The 15,543-nt window shown below is 42.2% G+C and overlaps 1 protein-coding gene across 1 annotated transcript; it reads left to right on the forward strand.

Moving 5' to 3' along the window:
- The first annotated feature begins 2,390 nt into the window (after positions 1-2,390).
- Positions 2,391-9,569, forward strand: LOC115107684 (m-AAA protease-interacting protein 1, mitochondrial-like). Its single transcript, XM_029631210.2, has 5 exons — positions 2,391-2,748; positions 3,019-3,090; positions 3,943-4,069; positions 8,366-8,516; positions 8,783-9,569. The coding sequence occupies exons 1-5, from the start codon at positions 2,431-2,433 to the stop codon at positions 8,859-8,861; spliced, it is 747 nt and encodes a 248-aa protein (XP_029487070.1). The 5' UTR covers positions 2,391-2,430; the 3' UTR covers positions 8,862-9,569.
- Positions 9,570-15,543: the final 5,974 nt, after the last annotated feature.

A 15,543-nucleotide genomic window follows, 5' to 3' on the forward strand; every position in this document is an offset into this window, starting at 1 on the left:
TTTTGGGGAAACAGTTTTTGACTAATGTTTGTCATCATGCCCATGTGGTGTTCTGTGCCTGGCTGTACTAATTACACACAAGGGTGAAAATTAGTTACCTTTTACGGTTCTACATACCAGAGATTCACCCCGATTCTGAGGCCGCTAGTGGCTTGCGGCCATCAAGAATGATGCGGTGACTAAAGATTATTAGAGGGATGTTCAGACTGAACCGATGGGGGGAATCCATTTCGACGTCAACTGAGAAATGATGTGATACCATAGATTATGGTCCTCCACAACAAAACGGACAATTCTCAATTAGAGTTAACCTAACGTTAGCTAGCTAACTAATGTGTCAGTCCTGTATTGAACTCTGAAAGACATCAGCTAAATCATATCGTTTGGTATACACACTGTCAACACAATTTCAGTTCCATCTTTGACTGATGTTAGCTAACATAAACTGGCTAATGTTACTCTTATTTGGTATCTCAATTTGGTAGCCGTCTATTCCACCCTTGTCTGGAAAACACTAAAAATATAATTGTTATAGCTAACTCACTCTCTGTTTGTGTGTTGGTAGCAATGATGAATGTGTATAAATTGTCTTTGGTTGGTTAGTTGGTCCTCAGCCAGTCTCGGCTGGCTAGCAATCTTGCTGCCAATTTAGTGACGCTAGTTAGCTAACAGCAAGTTAAAAATATTGAAATGTCCATGTTAGGTATGCTTAGCTAGCCAGTCTAATAGAGATAAATACAATTACTGGGGTGGTTACATTGTGTATTGTTGTAGGTGGAATCTGATTCCACCAACTTGCATTTCCAACCCCTAGCTCTGCACAAGGTGAGTTGGCCAAAATATTTACAAACTGATGGCAAAATTTACAGTAAGCATGATAAAAATTAATTGGGTAGTGTTTGTTTGGTTTGTGTTATTGGATTACAGGTGGTTAGATGTAACCTGAGGGGCACAGAGTACCTTCCAGACAATGTACTCAATTTAGTCTACCCCTCTTCTCTTTTTACCTTTTATTTTAGTTCAAATTCGAGCTATTTGGAGTCATTCCACAGTGACCTGCTGAAAAATACCCCAAAGCAGGGACATTTTGGCCACACAAGCATGAGGAAGCAGACACCTTGCGGTTATGGAGCACAACAACATTCTGGCTCTCCATGGAGGAGGTGGTATGGGGGTGCTTTGCTGGTGGTACTGTCTGTGATTTATTTAGAATTCAAGGCACACTTAACCAGAATGGCTACCACAGTATTCTGCAGTGATACTCCATCCCATCTGGTTTGCACTTAGTGTGAATATCATTTGTATTTCAATGGGACAATGACCAACACACCTCCAGGATGTGTAAGGGCTATTTGACCAAGAAGGAGAGTGATAGAGTGCTGCATCAGATGACCTGTCCTCCACAATCGCCCGACCTAAACCCAATTGAGATGGTTTGGGATGAGTTGGACCGCAGAGTGAAGGAAACGCAGCCAACAAGTGCTCGACATATGTGGAAACTCCTTCAAGACTGTTGGAAAAGCATTCCAGGCAAAGCTGGTTGAGAGAATGCCAAGAGTGTGCAAACCTGTCATCAAGGCAAAGGGTGGCTACTTTGAAGAATCTCAAATATAAAATACATTTAGATTTGTTTAACACCTTGTTGGTTACTACATGATTCCATTTGTGTTATTTCATAGTTTTGATGTCTTCACTATTATTCTACAATGTAAAAATAAAGAAAAGCCCTTGAATGAGTAGGTGTGATCCTGTTGATTGCATGTTGATTAGTTTCAGTGCTATCTGGGTTGTTAATTGGATTCCCCCAGAAGTTCTTGATTTATAGTTTATTTGTATTGTACATTTTAATTATTTGTGTACTTGTTTGACATTTTACTACACCATATTAGGATATAGTAGCATGAGCTTTCGCTATAACAGCTGCTAAACTGTGTAAGAGACCACTAAACTTTTTTTTTTTTATAACTAGATTTTTTATTTTCGAAAGAGATGGCTTACTATTGTATAAATGTTTCGTGCAAAATTGTCTTTATCCACTCATGTAAAGACAGGGAGTGAAACTTTCTGCTGGTGTTCCATAACTTAATTTTATAGACCTGAACTCGACAGATATTATGGCTGAAGTTCCATATGCGAGCATGTATCAGTGTAACACTGTTTACCTTCCGCAAAAAATGGAACCGTAGTATACTAGCCATCAGTGGGTGAATGTTGTGTTTATATTACTTAAAAATACAAAGATAAAAAATATACATATAAATATCAAATATGTTAAGTAAAGTACACATTAAGTAATGTAGGAATTATATCTCAAACCTTCCTACTTTTCGATGTTTATCGTCAGAGGTTGTAGAGAAACCAAGTAATGTGTACCCATGTTTTCTGTCGGACGATGCAGACTAAAGGACCGAGTTGCTGTGGGAGGAAAAGATGGCGCTGCCCCTGTTAAGAGGTTGCTACCGTAGCAGGCCGCCTTCAGTACTGATTCGTTTCTTGAAACCTGATCACGTTGTGCAGCCCCAGTCCAACAAGACTACTCGCCTGGCTCCAACTTTGTCCGTTGGTGTCGCTTCCACAGTCCGATCTTACAGCTCTGATCGAGGTGGAGGTAAACAAAACCAGAAGGTGGTTGTGGTTGGCATCCCCAACCCTTTCATATGGTTTCGAACCCGAATATACTATTTTTTGATTCGGGTTTATTTTGACAAGGAATTCAAAATCGAAGAATTCACAGAGGGATCTAAACAGGTAGGTAGGCTACAGTCCGTGGAATAAGTAGTCTCTAGCTAGTTAGACCAGAAATACTTAATTTCTTAGTAAAGTATGCTTGACTAATACCACAGCTTGCCAAGAGAAACAACGTGGGCGTTACTGCAAGCTAAGTTTTGTACACAATCCAGTTATTGTGAAATGTTTGACTGTTTCCCCTTCTAATCATGAACAGTTGAACTGGTTCCTTAGTGCATCTTACGTAATTGTTACGTTGTGTTATAGCTAAAATATAATATGTTGTTGCAGGCATTCTCCCATGTTTCAAGACTGTTGTCAGGGAGTCAATTTGAGTCGCTTGAAGGTCTGGTTGCTAAAGACGTGAGTATTATATTCTCAGACATTTTTGCACAAGTCATTTCAGTGTAGAATTGATAGGAGAGCTGCTAGTGGGTTGGGGGGTGGCAGCCAGCCCTAGCGGTTTAGAACATTGTAACCAAAAGGTTGCTGGTTCAAATCCTTGAGCTGACTAGGTAAAAAAATATGCCAATGTGCCCTTGTGCAAAGCACTTAACCCTGATAGCTTCTGTAAGTCATTCTGGATACAAGCGTCTGTTAAATTAGGGGTTCCTAAGCTTTTTCACTCAAGCCCCCCGTTCCAGCATTGGGGAACATCCTCCGCCCCCCTTCCAGCATTAGGGGGGACATCTTCTCCCCACGTCAGTTTCTATGGGCACAACCACTCTTCATTACATTTACATTACATTTAAGTCATTTAGCAGACGCTCTTATCCAGAGCGATGACACAAACTGTTCACACCCCTCTGTTTTTCTTTCTTTCTTGCAATTCTATACATTTTGCCATGTCTAATGTGTATTCATGTGATATTTGAGTGACTCAAACATTACAACATAATCTATGGGCTAAATGTCGCTGAAATGGTCTAGTTCATCTAGACATTTCTCTTTAAGGCAGGGTTTCCCAAACTCAGGGCCGAGTTTGGAAAAGCCTGCTCTAAGGTGTGCAATGACTGACATGACGAGAGGAAAACTGACGATGCACTACCCAATTTTGAAATTGCACCTTGTGCAACTATTACAACTTTCAGGGGTAGGTTGTTAGCCGGACTGCTGAACTACTGTGCTAAATAACTAAAATATAAATGTATACCACGTTATCTGCAGGCATTAGGCCCTTTCTCATATTTCCTCTCTGCATTTTCTCCCTCTCAGCTGATTGCAAAACTGGAGGAGAAATGTGCTCTGCTCCCTCCCAGCCACCTGCAAGCACTTTCTGCTGATCCGGAAGACTTGATGTACACAACACCAGGGGATGTTGGCATCTGTTATGATGATGATGGTAAGAGCCAGGTTATGTCTACACAGCAAAAAACAACACACTAAACCACCTACTCCTTTACTATGACTGATCATTTCTGATGTCAACAGGCAGTAATATGTTAACTAAATGTGGGTGGATTCCAATAAAATGATGTATTTCCTTCTGTATAGACTTCGATTGCATATCTGTAAGAATTGAATAAGCGATTGGATTAGTAAGCACTGTGCCATTACATTTCAGATTAACAAATGGGAGCTCATCAAGGGAAGGAAATGAGTTATTACAGTAGTCTCATTCACCAGAGCCTGTATGCCTGGTGTGCAATAAATGCATTTGCCATAAGAACTGAATGACCTGGCATAGGCGTTTTTAGGGCTGGCACTATTACCGTGTAACTGACGTTTATGGATGAAAACTGTCCTGAAAATAAAATTATCCCCCCCTTCACCTTTATTTAACCAGGTAGGCAAGTCGAGAACAAGTTCTCATTTACAATTGCGACCTGGCCAAGATAAAGCAAAGCAGTTCGACACATACAATAACACAGAGTTACACATGGAGTAAAACAAACATACAGTCAATAATACAGTAGAAAAATAAGTCTATATACAATGTGAGCAAGTGAGGTGAGAAGGGAGGTAAAGGCAAAAAAAGGCCATGGTGGCGAAGTAAATACAAAAAACAAGTAAAACACTGGAATGGTTGATTTGTAATGGAAGAATGTGCAAAGTAGAGCTAGAAATAATGGGGTGCAAAGGAGCAAAATAAATAAATACAGTAGGGAAAGAGGTAGTTGTTTGGGCTAAATTATAGATGGGCTATTTACAGGTGCAGTGAGCTGCTCTGACAGCTGGTGCTTAAAGCTAGCGAGGGAGATAAGTGTTTCCAGTTTCAGAGATTTTTGTAGTTCGTTCCAGTCATTGGCAGCAGAGAACTGGAAGGAGAGGCGGCCAAAGGAAGAATTGGTTTTGGGGGTGACCAGACAGATATACCTGCTGGAGCGCGTGCTACAGGTGGGTGCTGCTATGGTGACCAGCGAGCTGAGATAAGGGGGGACTTTACCTAGCAGGGTCTTGTAGATGACCTGGAGCCAGTGGGTTTGGCGACGAGTATGAAGCGAGGGCCAGCCAATGAGAGTGTACAGGTCACAGTGGTGGGTAGTATGTGGGGCTTTGGTGACAAAACGGATGGCACTGTGATAGACTGCATGCAATTTATTGAGTAGGGTATTGGAGGCTATTTTGTAAATAACATCTCCTAAGTCGAGGATCTGTAGGATGGTCAGTTTTACAAGGGTATGTTTGGCAGCATGAGTGAAGGATGCTTTGTTGCGAAATAGGAAGCCAATTCTAGATTTAACTTTGGATTGGAGATGTTTGTTGTGAGTCTGGAAGGAGAGTTTACAGTCTAACCAGACACCTAGGTATTTGTAGTTGTCCACACATTCTAAGTCAGAGCCATCCAGAGTAGTGATGTTGGACAGGCGGGCAGGTGCAGGCAGCGATCGGTTGAAGAGCATGCATTTAGTTTTACTTGTATTTAAGAGCAATTGGAGGCCACGGAAGGAGAGTTGTATGGCATTGAAGCTTGCCTGGAGGGTTGTTAACACAGTGTCCAAAGAAGGGCCAGAAGTATACAGAATGAGGTCGTCTGCGTAGAGGTGGATCAGAGACTCACCAGCAGCAAGAGCGACATCATTGATGTATACAGAGAAAAGAGTCGGTTCAAGAATTTAACCCTGTGGCACCCTCCCGGACAACAGACCCTCCGATTTGACACACTGAACTCTATCAGTGAAGTAGTTGGTGAGGCAATCATTTGAGAAACCAAGGCTGTCTAGTCTGTCGATGAGGATGTGGTGATTGACAGAGTCGAAAGCCTTGGCCAGGTCAATGAATACGGCTGCACTGTTTCTTATCGATGGCGGTTAAGATATCGTTTAGGACCTTGAGCGTGGCTGAGGTGCACCCATGACCAGCTCTGAAACCAGATTGCAAAGCGGAGAAGGTATGGTGGGATTCGAAATGGTTGGTAATCTGTTTGTTGACTTGGCTTTTGAAGACTTTAGAAAGGCAGGGTAGGATAGATATAGGTCTGTAGCAGTTTGGGTCAAGAGTGTCCGCCCCCCTTTGAAGAGTGGGATGACCACAGCTGCTTTCCAATCTTTGGGAATCTCAGACGACACGAAAGAGGTTTGACAGGCTAGTAATAGGGGTGGCAACAATTTAGGCAGTTAATTTTAGAAAGAAAGGCTTCAGATTGTCTAGCCCGGCTGATTTGTAGGGGTCCAGATTTTGCAGCTCTTTCAGAACATCAGCTGACTGGATTTGGGAGAAGGAGAAATGGGGAAGGCTTGGGCGAGTTGCTGTGGGGGGTGCAGTGCTGTTGACCGGGGTAGGGGTAGCAAGGTGGAAAGCATGGCCAGCCGTAGAAAAATGCTTATTGAAATTCTCAATTATAGTGGATTTATCGGTGGTGACAGTGTTTCCTATCTTCAGTGCAGTGGGCAGCTGGGAGGAGGTGTTCTTATTCTCCATGGACTTTACAGTGTCTCAGAACTTTTTTGAGTTCGTGTTGCAGGAAGCAAATTTCTGCTTAAATGCTAGCCTTGGCTTTTCTTACTGCCTGTGTATATTGGTTTCTAGCTTCCCTGAAAAGTTGCATATCACGGGGGCTGTTCGATGCTAATGCAGAACGCCATAGGATGTTTTTGTGTTGGTTAAGGACAGTCAGGTCTGGAGAGAACCAAGGGCTATATCTGTTCCTGGTTCTAAATTTCTTGAATGGGGCATGCTTATTTAAGATGGTGAGGAAGGCATTTACAAAAAATAACCAGGCATCCTCTACTGACGGGATGAGATCAATATCCTTCCAGGATACCCCGGCCAGGTCGATTAGAAAGGCCTGCTCGCTGAAGTGTTTCAGGGAGCGTTTGACAGTGATGAGTGGAGGTCGTTTGACCGCTGACCCAGTATGGATGCAGGCAATGAAGCAGTGATCGCTGAGATCTTGGTTGAAAACAGCAGAGGTGTATTTAGAGGGCAAGTCGGTTAGGATGATATCTATGAGGGTGCCCGTGTTTACGGCTTTGGGGTGGTACCTGGTAGGTTCATTGATAATTTGTGTGAGATTGAGGGCATCAAGCTTAGATTGTAGGATGGCTGGGGTGTTAAGCATGTTCCAGTTTAGGTCGCCTTCAGAGCTCGTGCTGCTAGATAGATGGGGGGCAATCCGTTCACATATGGTGTCCAAAGCACAGCTGGGGGCAGAGGGTGGTCTATTGCAGGCGGCAACGGTGAGAAACTTGTTTTTAGAGAGGTGGATTTTTAAAGTAGAAGTTCAAATTGTTTGGGTACAGACCTGGATAGTAGGACAGAACTCTGCAGGCTATCTTTGCAGTAGATTGCAACACCGCCCCCTTTGGCTGTTCTATCTTGTCTGAAAATTTAGTTCGGGATGAACATTTCAGAATTTTTGGTGGTCTTCAAAAGCAAGGATTCAGACACGGCTAGAACATCCGGGTTGGCAGAGTGGGCTAAAGCAGTGAATAAAACAAACTTAGGGAGGAGGCTTCTGTTAACATGCATGAAACCAAGGCTTTTACGGTTACCAAAGTCATCAAAAGAGAGTGCCTGGGGAATAGGAGTGGAGCTAGCATTTTTTTTTTTTTTTTTTTTCCCTTAACCAGGCAAGTCAGTTAAGAACAAATTCTTATTTTCAATGACAGCCTAGGAACAGTGGGTTAACTGCCTGTTCAGGGGCAGAGCAACAGATTTGTACCTTGTCAGCTCGGGGATTTGAACTTGCAACCTTCCGGTTACTAGTCCAACGCTCTAACCACTAGGCTACCCTGCCACCCATTGCGAACCGCAGGTGGGAATTTTGATCTGGTTACATGTACATTGAACAACACAGCAGCATTTCAGCATGCTTTGTTATTTCTGTATAACAAAAAAATAAACAACGAAGTTGGCTCTTTTACACTGGGGTCAATGGGGAAAGAATGTTGTTTTCTTCAATTTGTAGGCGTGGTCGAGGGGAATTTGTTATTATTACGTAAATATTGCCTGGTATTGTGATGCAATGATTTCCATGGTAATGTAAATATTAATTCAAATTATGTTAACATGGCTCATGCAATGACATTTATTTTTTGTAAGGTCAAGTAAGTTGAATCAACAAATCACAGCATATTGATGGGTACACTTCCTGCTTTTACATCTTGATTTTAATCATCCAAAATTCTATGACTGTCACAGCCCTACTGTAGGCGTTTTGTTGTTGTTACAAAAACATTCATCTCTATTCTTTCAGGGCGGAAGTTTGTCAGTATTCTGATGAGGTACTGGTATCTAACAAGTGCCCGGTTGCCTGAGGAATCATTGGAGGGAACACGCATCTTTCAGGTGGCCATAGGTGGTGAGGGTGAGCCAGAGACTAAGAGATTGCTCACAGCGAACTATGAGTGAGTTTTTTGTTTATTGTTGCTAAAGTACAATGTTCACAGTTGATTTAATGGTCTGCAGTTGGAAGTGGCTGTGATAAAGCAATTCAAGTATCTCTCTGACAAATAGAAAGCATTAAGTCTGCAAACAGTCTTAGATCCTAGATCTGTTCCCAAGGAAACAACTACCTGCAGTAACCTCCTTTGCATGACTGTCAAGTGTCTCACGTGCTTAATGTTTAGACTTCCTGTTTAACAACCCTTTTATCCATCATGGCTTTTTGCAGATTCCAAAGGGAGTTTACTAAGGGGGTGCCGCCGGACTGGACCATCACCAGGATAGAGCACTCCAAGCTGCTGGATTAAACTGGGATTGTGAATGGAGATTATAGGGGGAAATTGAGAGTAGTAGAGAGACATAGAATGGAAGACCATCCTTCTTCCTGACCCTACAAGAATATCCCCCTAACTGCTAAAATCTTGAGATGCTCCTCAGGAGCAAAATAGCTCTCAACTCAAGACCAGAAAATATATGAGGAATATTCGGGGCAAACTTTCTATCTGCCAGAAGTCACATACTATCTATCCACTGTAGAAAAAGAGCAAAAGTCAAACATGTCTGTTCATAATTGTACTACTATACGGAAGTCTGTGTAAGACCAGGTTGTTGAGTTTTTTTGCCCTTGTCTCAGCAAGCACCGCAATCAGTGGTCAAAACTAGGCTTTGTCAGTTCTGCCTCTTAAGGCCTGAGATTCATTATTTTGTTTAATGGGGAGGGTAGACAAGGGGCATACAGACAGTGTGAAAATGAGCTCTGTATTGAGATTCACCATATTGAGATTCTGTCTTCGATCTGCTGCTGTCCACGCTTTGGCGTCTTCAAGTAGAGCGTGCACACAGACTGAAGAAAATGTCACACTTTCTGTTTAGGTTTCAGATGTAAACAAAACAAAATGACGATAATTCAAGCATGCCCTGAGCAAACCTCCTTGTACTCTTGCTTTCACACACTCAATAGTTATGTAGAGAGGATGAATTCCAACTATGCCATAAAAATGACTATAGCTACTGTTTCCATTTCTTGAGATGTGCTCTGTCACCAGAATAGTCCATCTGAACATAAGTGATAACCAATTACTGTTGGTGACTGAAAGTATACAGTTGAAGTCGGAAGTTTACATACATTTAGGTTGGAGTCATTTAAAAACTTGTTTCAACCACTCCATACATTTCTTGTTAACAAACTATAGTTTTGGGAAGTCGGTCAGGACATCTACTCTGTGCATGACACAAGTCATTTTTCCAACAATTGTTTACAGACAGATTATTTCACTTATAATTCACTGTATCATAATTCCCGTGGGTCAGAAGTTTACATACACTAAGTTGACTGTCTTTAAACAGCTTGGAAAATTCCAGAAAAGGATGTCATGGCTTTAGAAGCTTCTGATAGGCTAATTGACATCATCTTAGTCAATTGGAGGTGTACCTGTGGATGTATTTAAAGGCCTACCTTCAAACTCAGTGCCTCTTTGCTTGACATCATGGGAAAATCAAAAGAAATCAGCCAAGACCTCAAGACATTTTTTTTGTAGACCTCCACAGGTCTGGTTCATCCTCGGGAGCAATTTCCAAATGCCTGAATGTACCACGTTCATCTGCACAAACAATAGTACTCAAGTATAAACACCATGGGATCACGCAGCCGTCATACCGCTCAGGAAGGAGACGCGTTCTGATGAACGTACTTGTGTGCGAAAAGTGCAAACCACAGCAAAGGACCTTGTGAAGATGCTGGAGGAAACCGGTACAAAAGTATCTATATTCACAGTAAAATTAGTCCTATATCAACATAACCTGAAAGGCCGCTCAGCAAGAAAGAAGCCACTGCTCAAAAGCTGCCATAAAAAAGCCAGACTACGGTTTGCAACTGCACATGGGGACAAAGAGCGTACTTTTTGGAGAAATGTCCTCTGGTCTGATGAAACAAAAATAGAACTGTTTGGCCATAATGACCATCATTATGTTTGGAGGAAAAAGAGGGAGGCTTGCAAGCCGAAGAACAACATCCCAACCGTGAAGCACGGTTGGTGGCAGCATCGTGTTGTGGGGGTGCTTTGCTGCAGGAGGGACTGGTGCATCTCACAATGTAGATGGCATCATGAGGAATGAAAATTATGTGGATATATTGAAGCAACATCTCAAGACATTAGTCAGGAAGTTGAAGCTTTGCCGCAAATGGGTCTTCGAAATGGACAATGACCCCAAGCGTACTTAGTTGTGGCAAAATGGTTTAAGGACAACAATGTCAAGGTATTGAAGTGGCCATCACAAAGCCCTGACCTCAATCCCATAGAAATTTTGGGGGGCAGAACTGAAAAGCATGTGCGAGCAAGGCCTACAACCCTGACTCAGTTACACCAGCTCTGTCAGGAGGAATGGGCCGAAATTCACCCAATTTATTGTGGGAAGCTTGTGGAAGGCTACCCAACAGGTTTTACCCAAGTTTAACAATTTAAAGGCAATGCTACCAAATACTAATGGAGTGTATGTAAACTTCTGACCCACTGGGAATGTGATGAAAGAAATACAAGCTGAAATAAATCATTCTTTCTGTTATTCTGACATTTCACATTCTTAAAATAAAGTGGTGATCCTAACTGACCGTAAACAGGGTAATTTCACTAGGATTAAATGTAAGGAATTGTGAAAAAAACTGAGTTTAAATGTATTTGGCTAAGGTGTATGTAAACTTCCTACTTCAACCGTATATACTGAGATCATGTGACAGATCATGTGACACTTAGATTGCAAACAGGTGGACTTTATTTAACAAATTATGTGACTTATGAAGGTAATTGGTTGCACCAGATTTTATTTAGGGGCTTCATAACAAAGGGGGTGAATGCATATGCATGCACAATTATGCCTGTTTTTTGCATCATTTTTTTAAACTACATTTTTTTCACTTCACCAATTTTGACATTTTTGTGTATATCCATTACATGGAATCCAAATAAAATTATATTTAAATTACAGGTTGTACTGCAACAAAAACGGAAAAACGCCAAGGGGGATGAATATTTTTGCAAAGCACTGTAAAAAAGGCCTGGCCATTTTTGTTTGTATTTACCTTAAGGTTTGCAAATACCCACACACAACACACTTGCTATGACTATGTGTTGGTGTTTTTTAAATATTATGTTTGATTTTGTGTTTTGCCCCCCTGACCATCCGCTCAAGAACAAATCGACCCGCTGCTGAATCTAGTTGATGATCCCTTGTTTTGAACGTTTTCTCACCACCAAACATGGTCGAGAGAGGAAGTCCAGTCACGGGTTGTGGGAGAGGATGGAGCAAGGTGAAACTGGGCCAACATTCTGCTAATTTTCTCAATATATTTTTCTGTTCCCAAAACTACAATCTGTTACGAACACAGTGTACTGAACTTTATAGACTTGATGCTTTGCCAGAGTTTTAAAGAATAGCGTTGTTTGGGACTGCAAGGTTGAATTGAGTTTGTTCACACATGCACTTCACAGAGGTGTTCCAATCAGGTATCAAGGTAAGACACAGATGCAGACCTTGTCGAAGTAACAATGTTTATTACAGCAACCGGGGCAAAGGTACAGGACGGCGTGCAGGGGCAGGCAGGCGGGTGGGTACAGGGTCAAAAACTAGGAGGACGAGTAAAGAGATACTGGGGAAAAGCAGGAGCTGACACAAAATGCTGGTTGACTTGACATACAAAATGAACTGGCAACAGACAAATAGAGAACACATATAAATACACGGGATAATGGGGAAGATGGGCGACACCTGGAGGTCGGTGGAGACAATCATAAAGACAGGTGAAACAGATCAGGGTGTGACAGTTCCCTAATAATTAAATATGCAAATATATGCTACAACATGTCAATAGGATCTTGCTAGCTCGTGCTGGGCTTTGCCCACCTCCTTGCCTGTTCTGCCCACTATGTTTAATTTCCTCTGTCGTGGAAATTTCCTCTATTTACCAAATCATGATAGCAAACCATACACAAGTCAGAGTTAGTTATCACAAAGTCCATCTTTAATTATATGAGCTCTATCACAACCCTGACTCTCAGATCAATTCAGTGTCTATCAATGAATTCTCTGAGAGTGCCTTACACATTGCAACTGAGATCCTTTATAGCAGAGACACACACCTATCCAGACAGCATAGGCATAATTTATCGTTCAGCTTTGTCTCCTAAACTATGTTTTTTTCTCAAACACAGAACCATAAACAAATCCTCCATATCAACAGCCATGTATCAAATCCATCCTATCTTGACAAGATCACAGAGACACACTGACTGGCACACTGACATTGTGGAGCCAAGAGATACACGCTTGACCTCTCTCCGGCCCAAGCAACTTAGTCTTGACATAGAACAGATACTGCAACCCCGCCACAGTATTATACAAAAATAACATTCTGATGAGAAGTAACTTACAAACATATGATGAATATAAAACATCTTACCTATGTTACCAACTAATTCTGATTATTCCCCAACACCTCCCACTGAATCGAAGAATGAAAGATGGCGGAAACAGAGGTTGAAGTGAATTCTGAATACCATGGAGGTAGAATCAAGGAGAATTGGAGTATTATCCAAAAGAATGGAAAACGGAGCAAAGTAGTGTACAGTGATGAAAAGGATCCTTCGTATCTAGTAGGAGTACGGTATGTTAATGAGGAGCAGCTGAGCAGAGTACCAATCTTGAAGAAACCATTTGAGTTATCCAAACTGGGGGAGAGTGTGCTGTGATGATCATGAGAGGCAGGCTTGTTTAGATTTTTTTGTGCTTCTGTGGAAGGAACATGCGTTGTGTCTTAACCGATTTGATAAGTTTGAAGTGTCGTGTGTTTCTTTGAAACAGGGCACCCCTCAAGGGGGTTATACCTGGTCTTGTGGGAAGTCAATTTAAAAGAGATAAAAAATATTCCTCGAGTGATTGAAGCACGCCGGATGAATTGTGTGGTGAATAGTGAAAAAGTGAATCTGTTCTTTTGTTTTTTTGATATGGAGTCTCTCCCTACTCAAGTGCAGTTAGGGTTTATTATCTATAGAGTCAGAGCATGTATCCCAAGACCAATGCAGTGTGATCATTGTAAAGCTTTTGGTCATTTATCAAGTATTTGCAGAAGGGAGAAGTCTATATGTCCAAGTTGTGGAAAATATCATATTATGTGTTATAGTGATGAATATGTGACAAGTTGCAATTGCGGTGGGAACCATGAAGCCACGTCTTTCGAATGCCCCACAAGGGTGAAAGGGAATGAGGTGGCCAAAGGTTGTACAGTCTTTCATATGCAACAGCTGTGAAAACCGTTGAGGGTTTGCATGGTGCACCAGAAGAGTTTACGGTAGTGGATCGGTCTACACTGCAGGCTGCAGGGGTTGCCTTTCACCAGCAGGATCTGGACATTTTAAAGATTAAGAAGGTGGACTTTGTGGCCTTTATAGTTATGGTAATTAATGGCACTGCCAAGGTGGAGAGGAGGTCCAGGAAGATAGTAATCATAGTGGATGCGGCGGAGCAGTTGCTGGGGCTGAAAGATTTCTCAGCGAAGGAGTTACATGGAATATTGGGTGTGCTACCTTTTATAAAGCGAGGGATCACGTATAGGTGTGTGGGAGAGGGAGTGGAACAGGAGTATGTAGTGGTAGGTGTGGTTGATAGGGGGGAATATGGTAATAGTGAACTTTTACAACCCGTGTAAGAGACTGGAGTTGCTGGCCCTTGGGAATGTAGAAGGTCAAGATAGGAGACGGGTAATGTGGTGTGGGGATTTTAATGCTCATAGTACTCTCTGGGGATGGTTACGGACTGATGTAAATGGACAAGTGTTGGAGGAACTACTGGATGAGAAAGGGCTTGTTAGTCTTAATGATGACCGGGGAACCAGGATTGATCCAGTAAGTGGAAATGAATCTGCTCTGGATCTTACTTTGATTTCAAGTTCAACGGCAGGCAGATGGAGTTAGGAGGTTTCGGAGGAATCTACAGTGGGTAGTGATCACTATACTATCACGTGTACTGTAGGAATGAGGGAGGAAGAATCAAAAGGAAATGGATTGAGGAGATGAATATTTGGGAAAGTGGAGCAGGGTCAGTTTCAGGAGTGAACAGAAGCTGTCCCAGGTAGATCTTAATTCAGATATAGAAACAGTCAATGAGGGAATAAGAGGAGCAATAATAGGGTCTGCAAGGCAAGTGATTCCTATGGGTACAGGGGGGAGAAAGAGTAACCCAGTCCCCTGGTGGAGTGTAGAGAGGCAGTGAAAAGTAGGAACAGCGCTTTCAGAATGTTGCACAAGCAGTAGCAAGGAGGATCATTAGGACAGCTAAGAGGGAGTATTGGTGCCGTTTCTGTGGAAACATAGGCCAGACCACTCCTGTGGGAGAGGTATGGGGGATGATTAAGAGGATGAGTGGGGTCAGAAGAGATTGGGATATCCTTGTGCTGAAAAGTGGGGAGATTGTTGCAGTGAGAGATGTTAGCCCAGGCATTTGTAATGGTGCACACATCAAAGAATCTGACAGAAGAGGGGCAGCATGGGAGAGAGAGGGTCAGAGGAGAACATCCGGGGGTCCTGGATCAGAGAGAGATGGTGGGGGACACATTGAATGATCCAGATGAAGAGAGCATTAGCTAAAGCTGGGGTAACATCTCCTGTGAAAGATGAGATGTGTTACATCATGATGGCTCATCTCAGTGACACTGCAATGGGGAAAGTATTGGGCTTTTACAATAAGGTGTGGCAAGAAGGGAAATTGCCTGGAAGTTGGTAGCAAGCGGTAGAGGTGCCAATAAGGAAACCTGGGAAAGACCCTACTAGTCCTTCAAACTACAGGCCGATAGCGTTGACATCTCATTAGGGATGCGCGATATATCGGTGAACATATTGGAATTGGCCGATATTAGCTAAAAATGTCAACATCAATATCGGTGCATACCTATATAACGTAGATACATTTAAAAAATATGTTTTTATTTAACTAGGCAAGTCA

This window comes from Oncorhynchus nerka, linkage group LG3 (genome assembly GCF_034236695.1).
Source record: "Oncorhynchus nerka isolate Pitt River linkage group LG3, Oner_Uvic_2.0, whole genome shotgun sequence".
NCBI classification, from domain to species: domain Eukaryota; kingdom Metazoa; phylum Chordata; class Actinopteri; order Salmoniformes; family Salmonidae; genus Oncorhynchus; species Oncorhynchus nerka.

Coding starts and splice junctions, on each gene's coding strand:
- LOC115107684 (XM_029631210.2), top strand. CDS start 2,431: ATGGCGCTGCCCCTGTTAAGAGGTTGCTACCGTAGCAGGCCGCCTTCA. Junction 3,091..3,942: donor AAGGTCTGGTTGCTAAAGAC/GTGAGTATTATA, acceptor TCTCCCTCTCAG/CTGATTGCAAAACTGGAGGA. Junction 4,070..8,365: donor CATCTGTTATGATGATGATG/GTAAGAGCCAGG, acceptor CTATTCTTTCAG/GGCGGAAGTTTGTCAGTATT.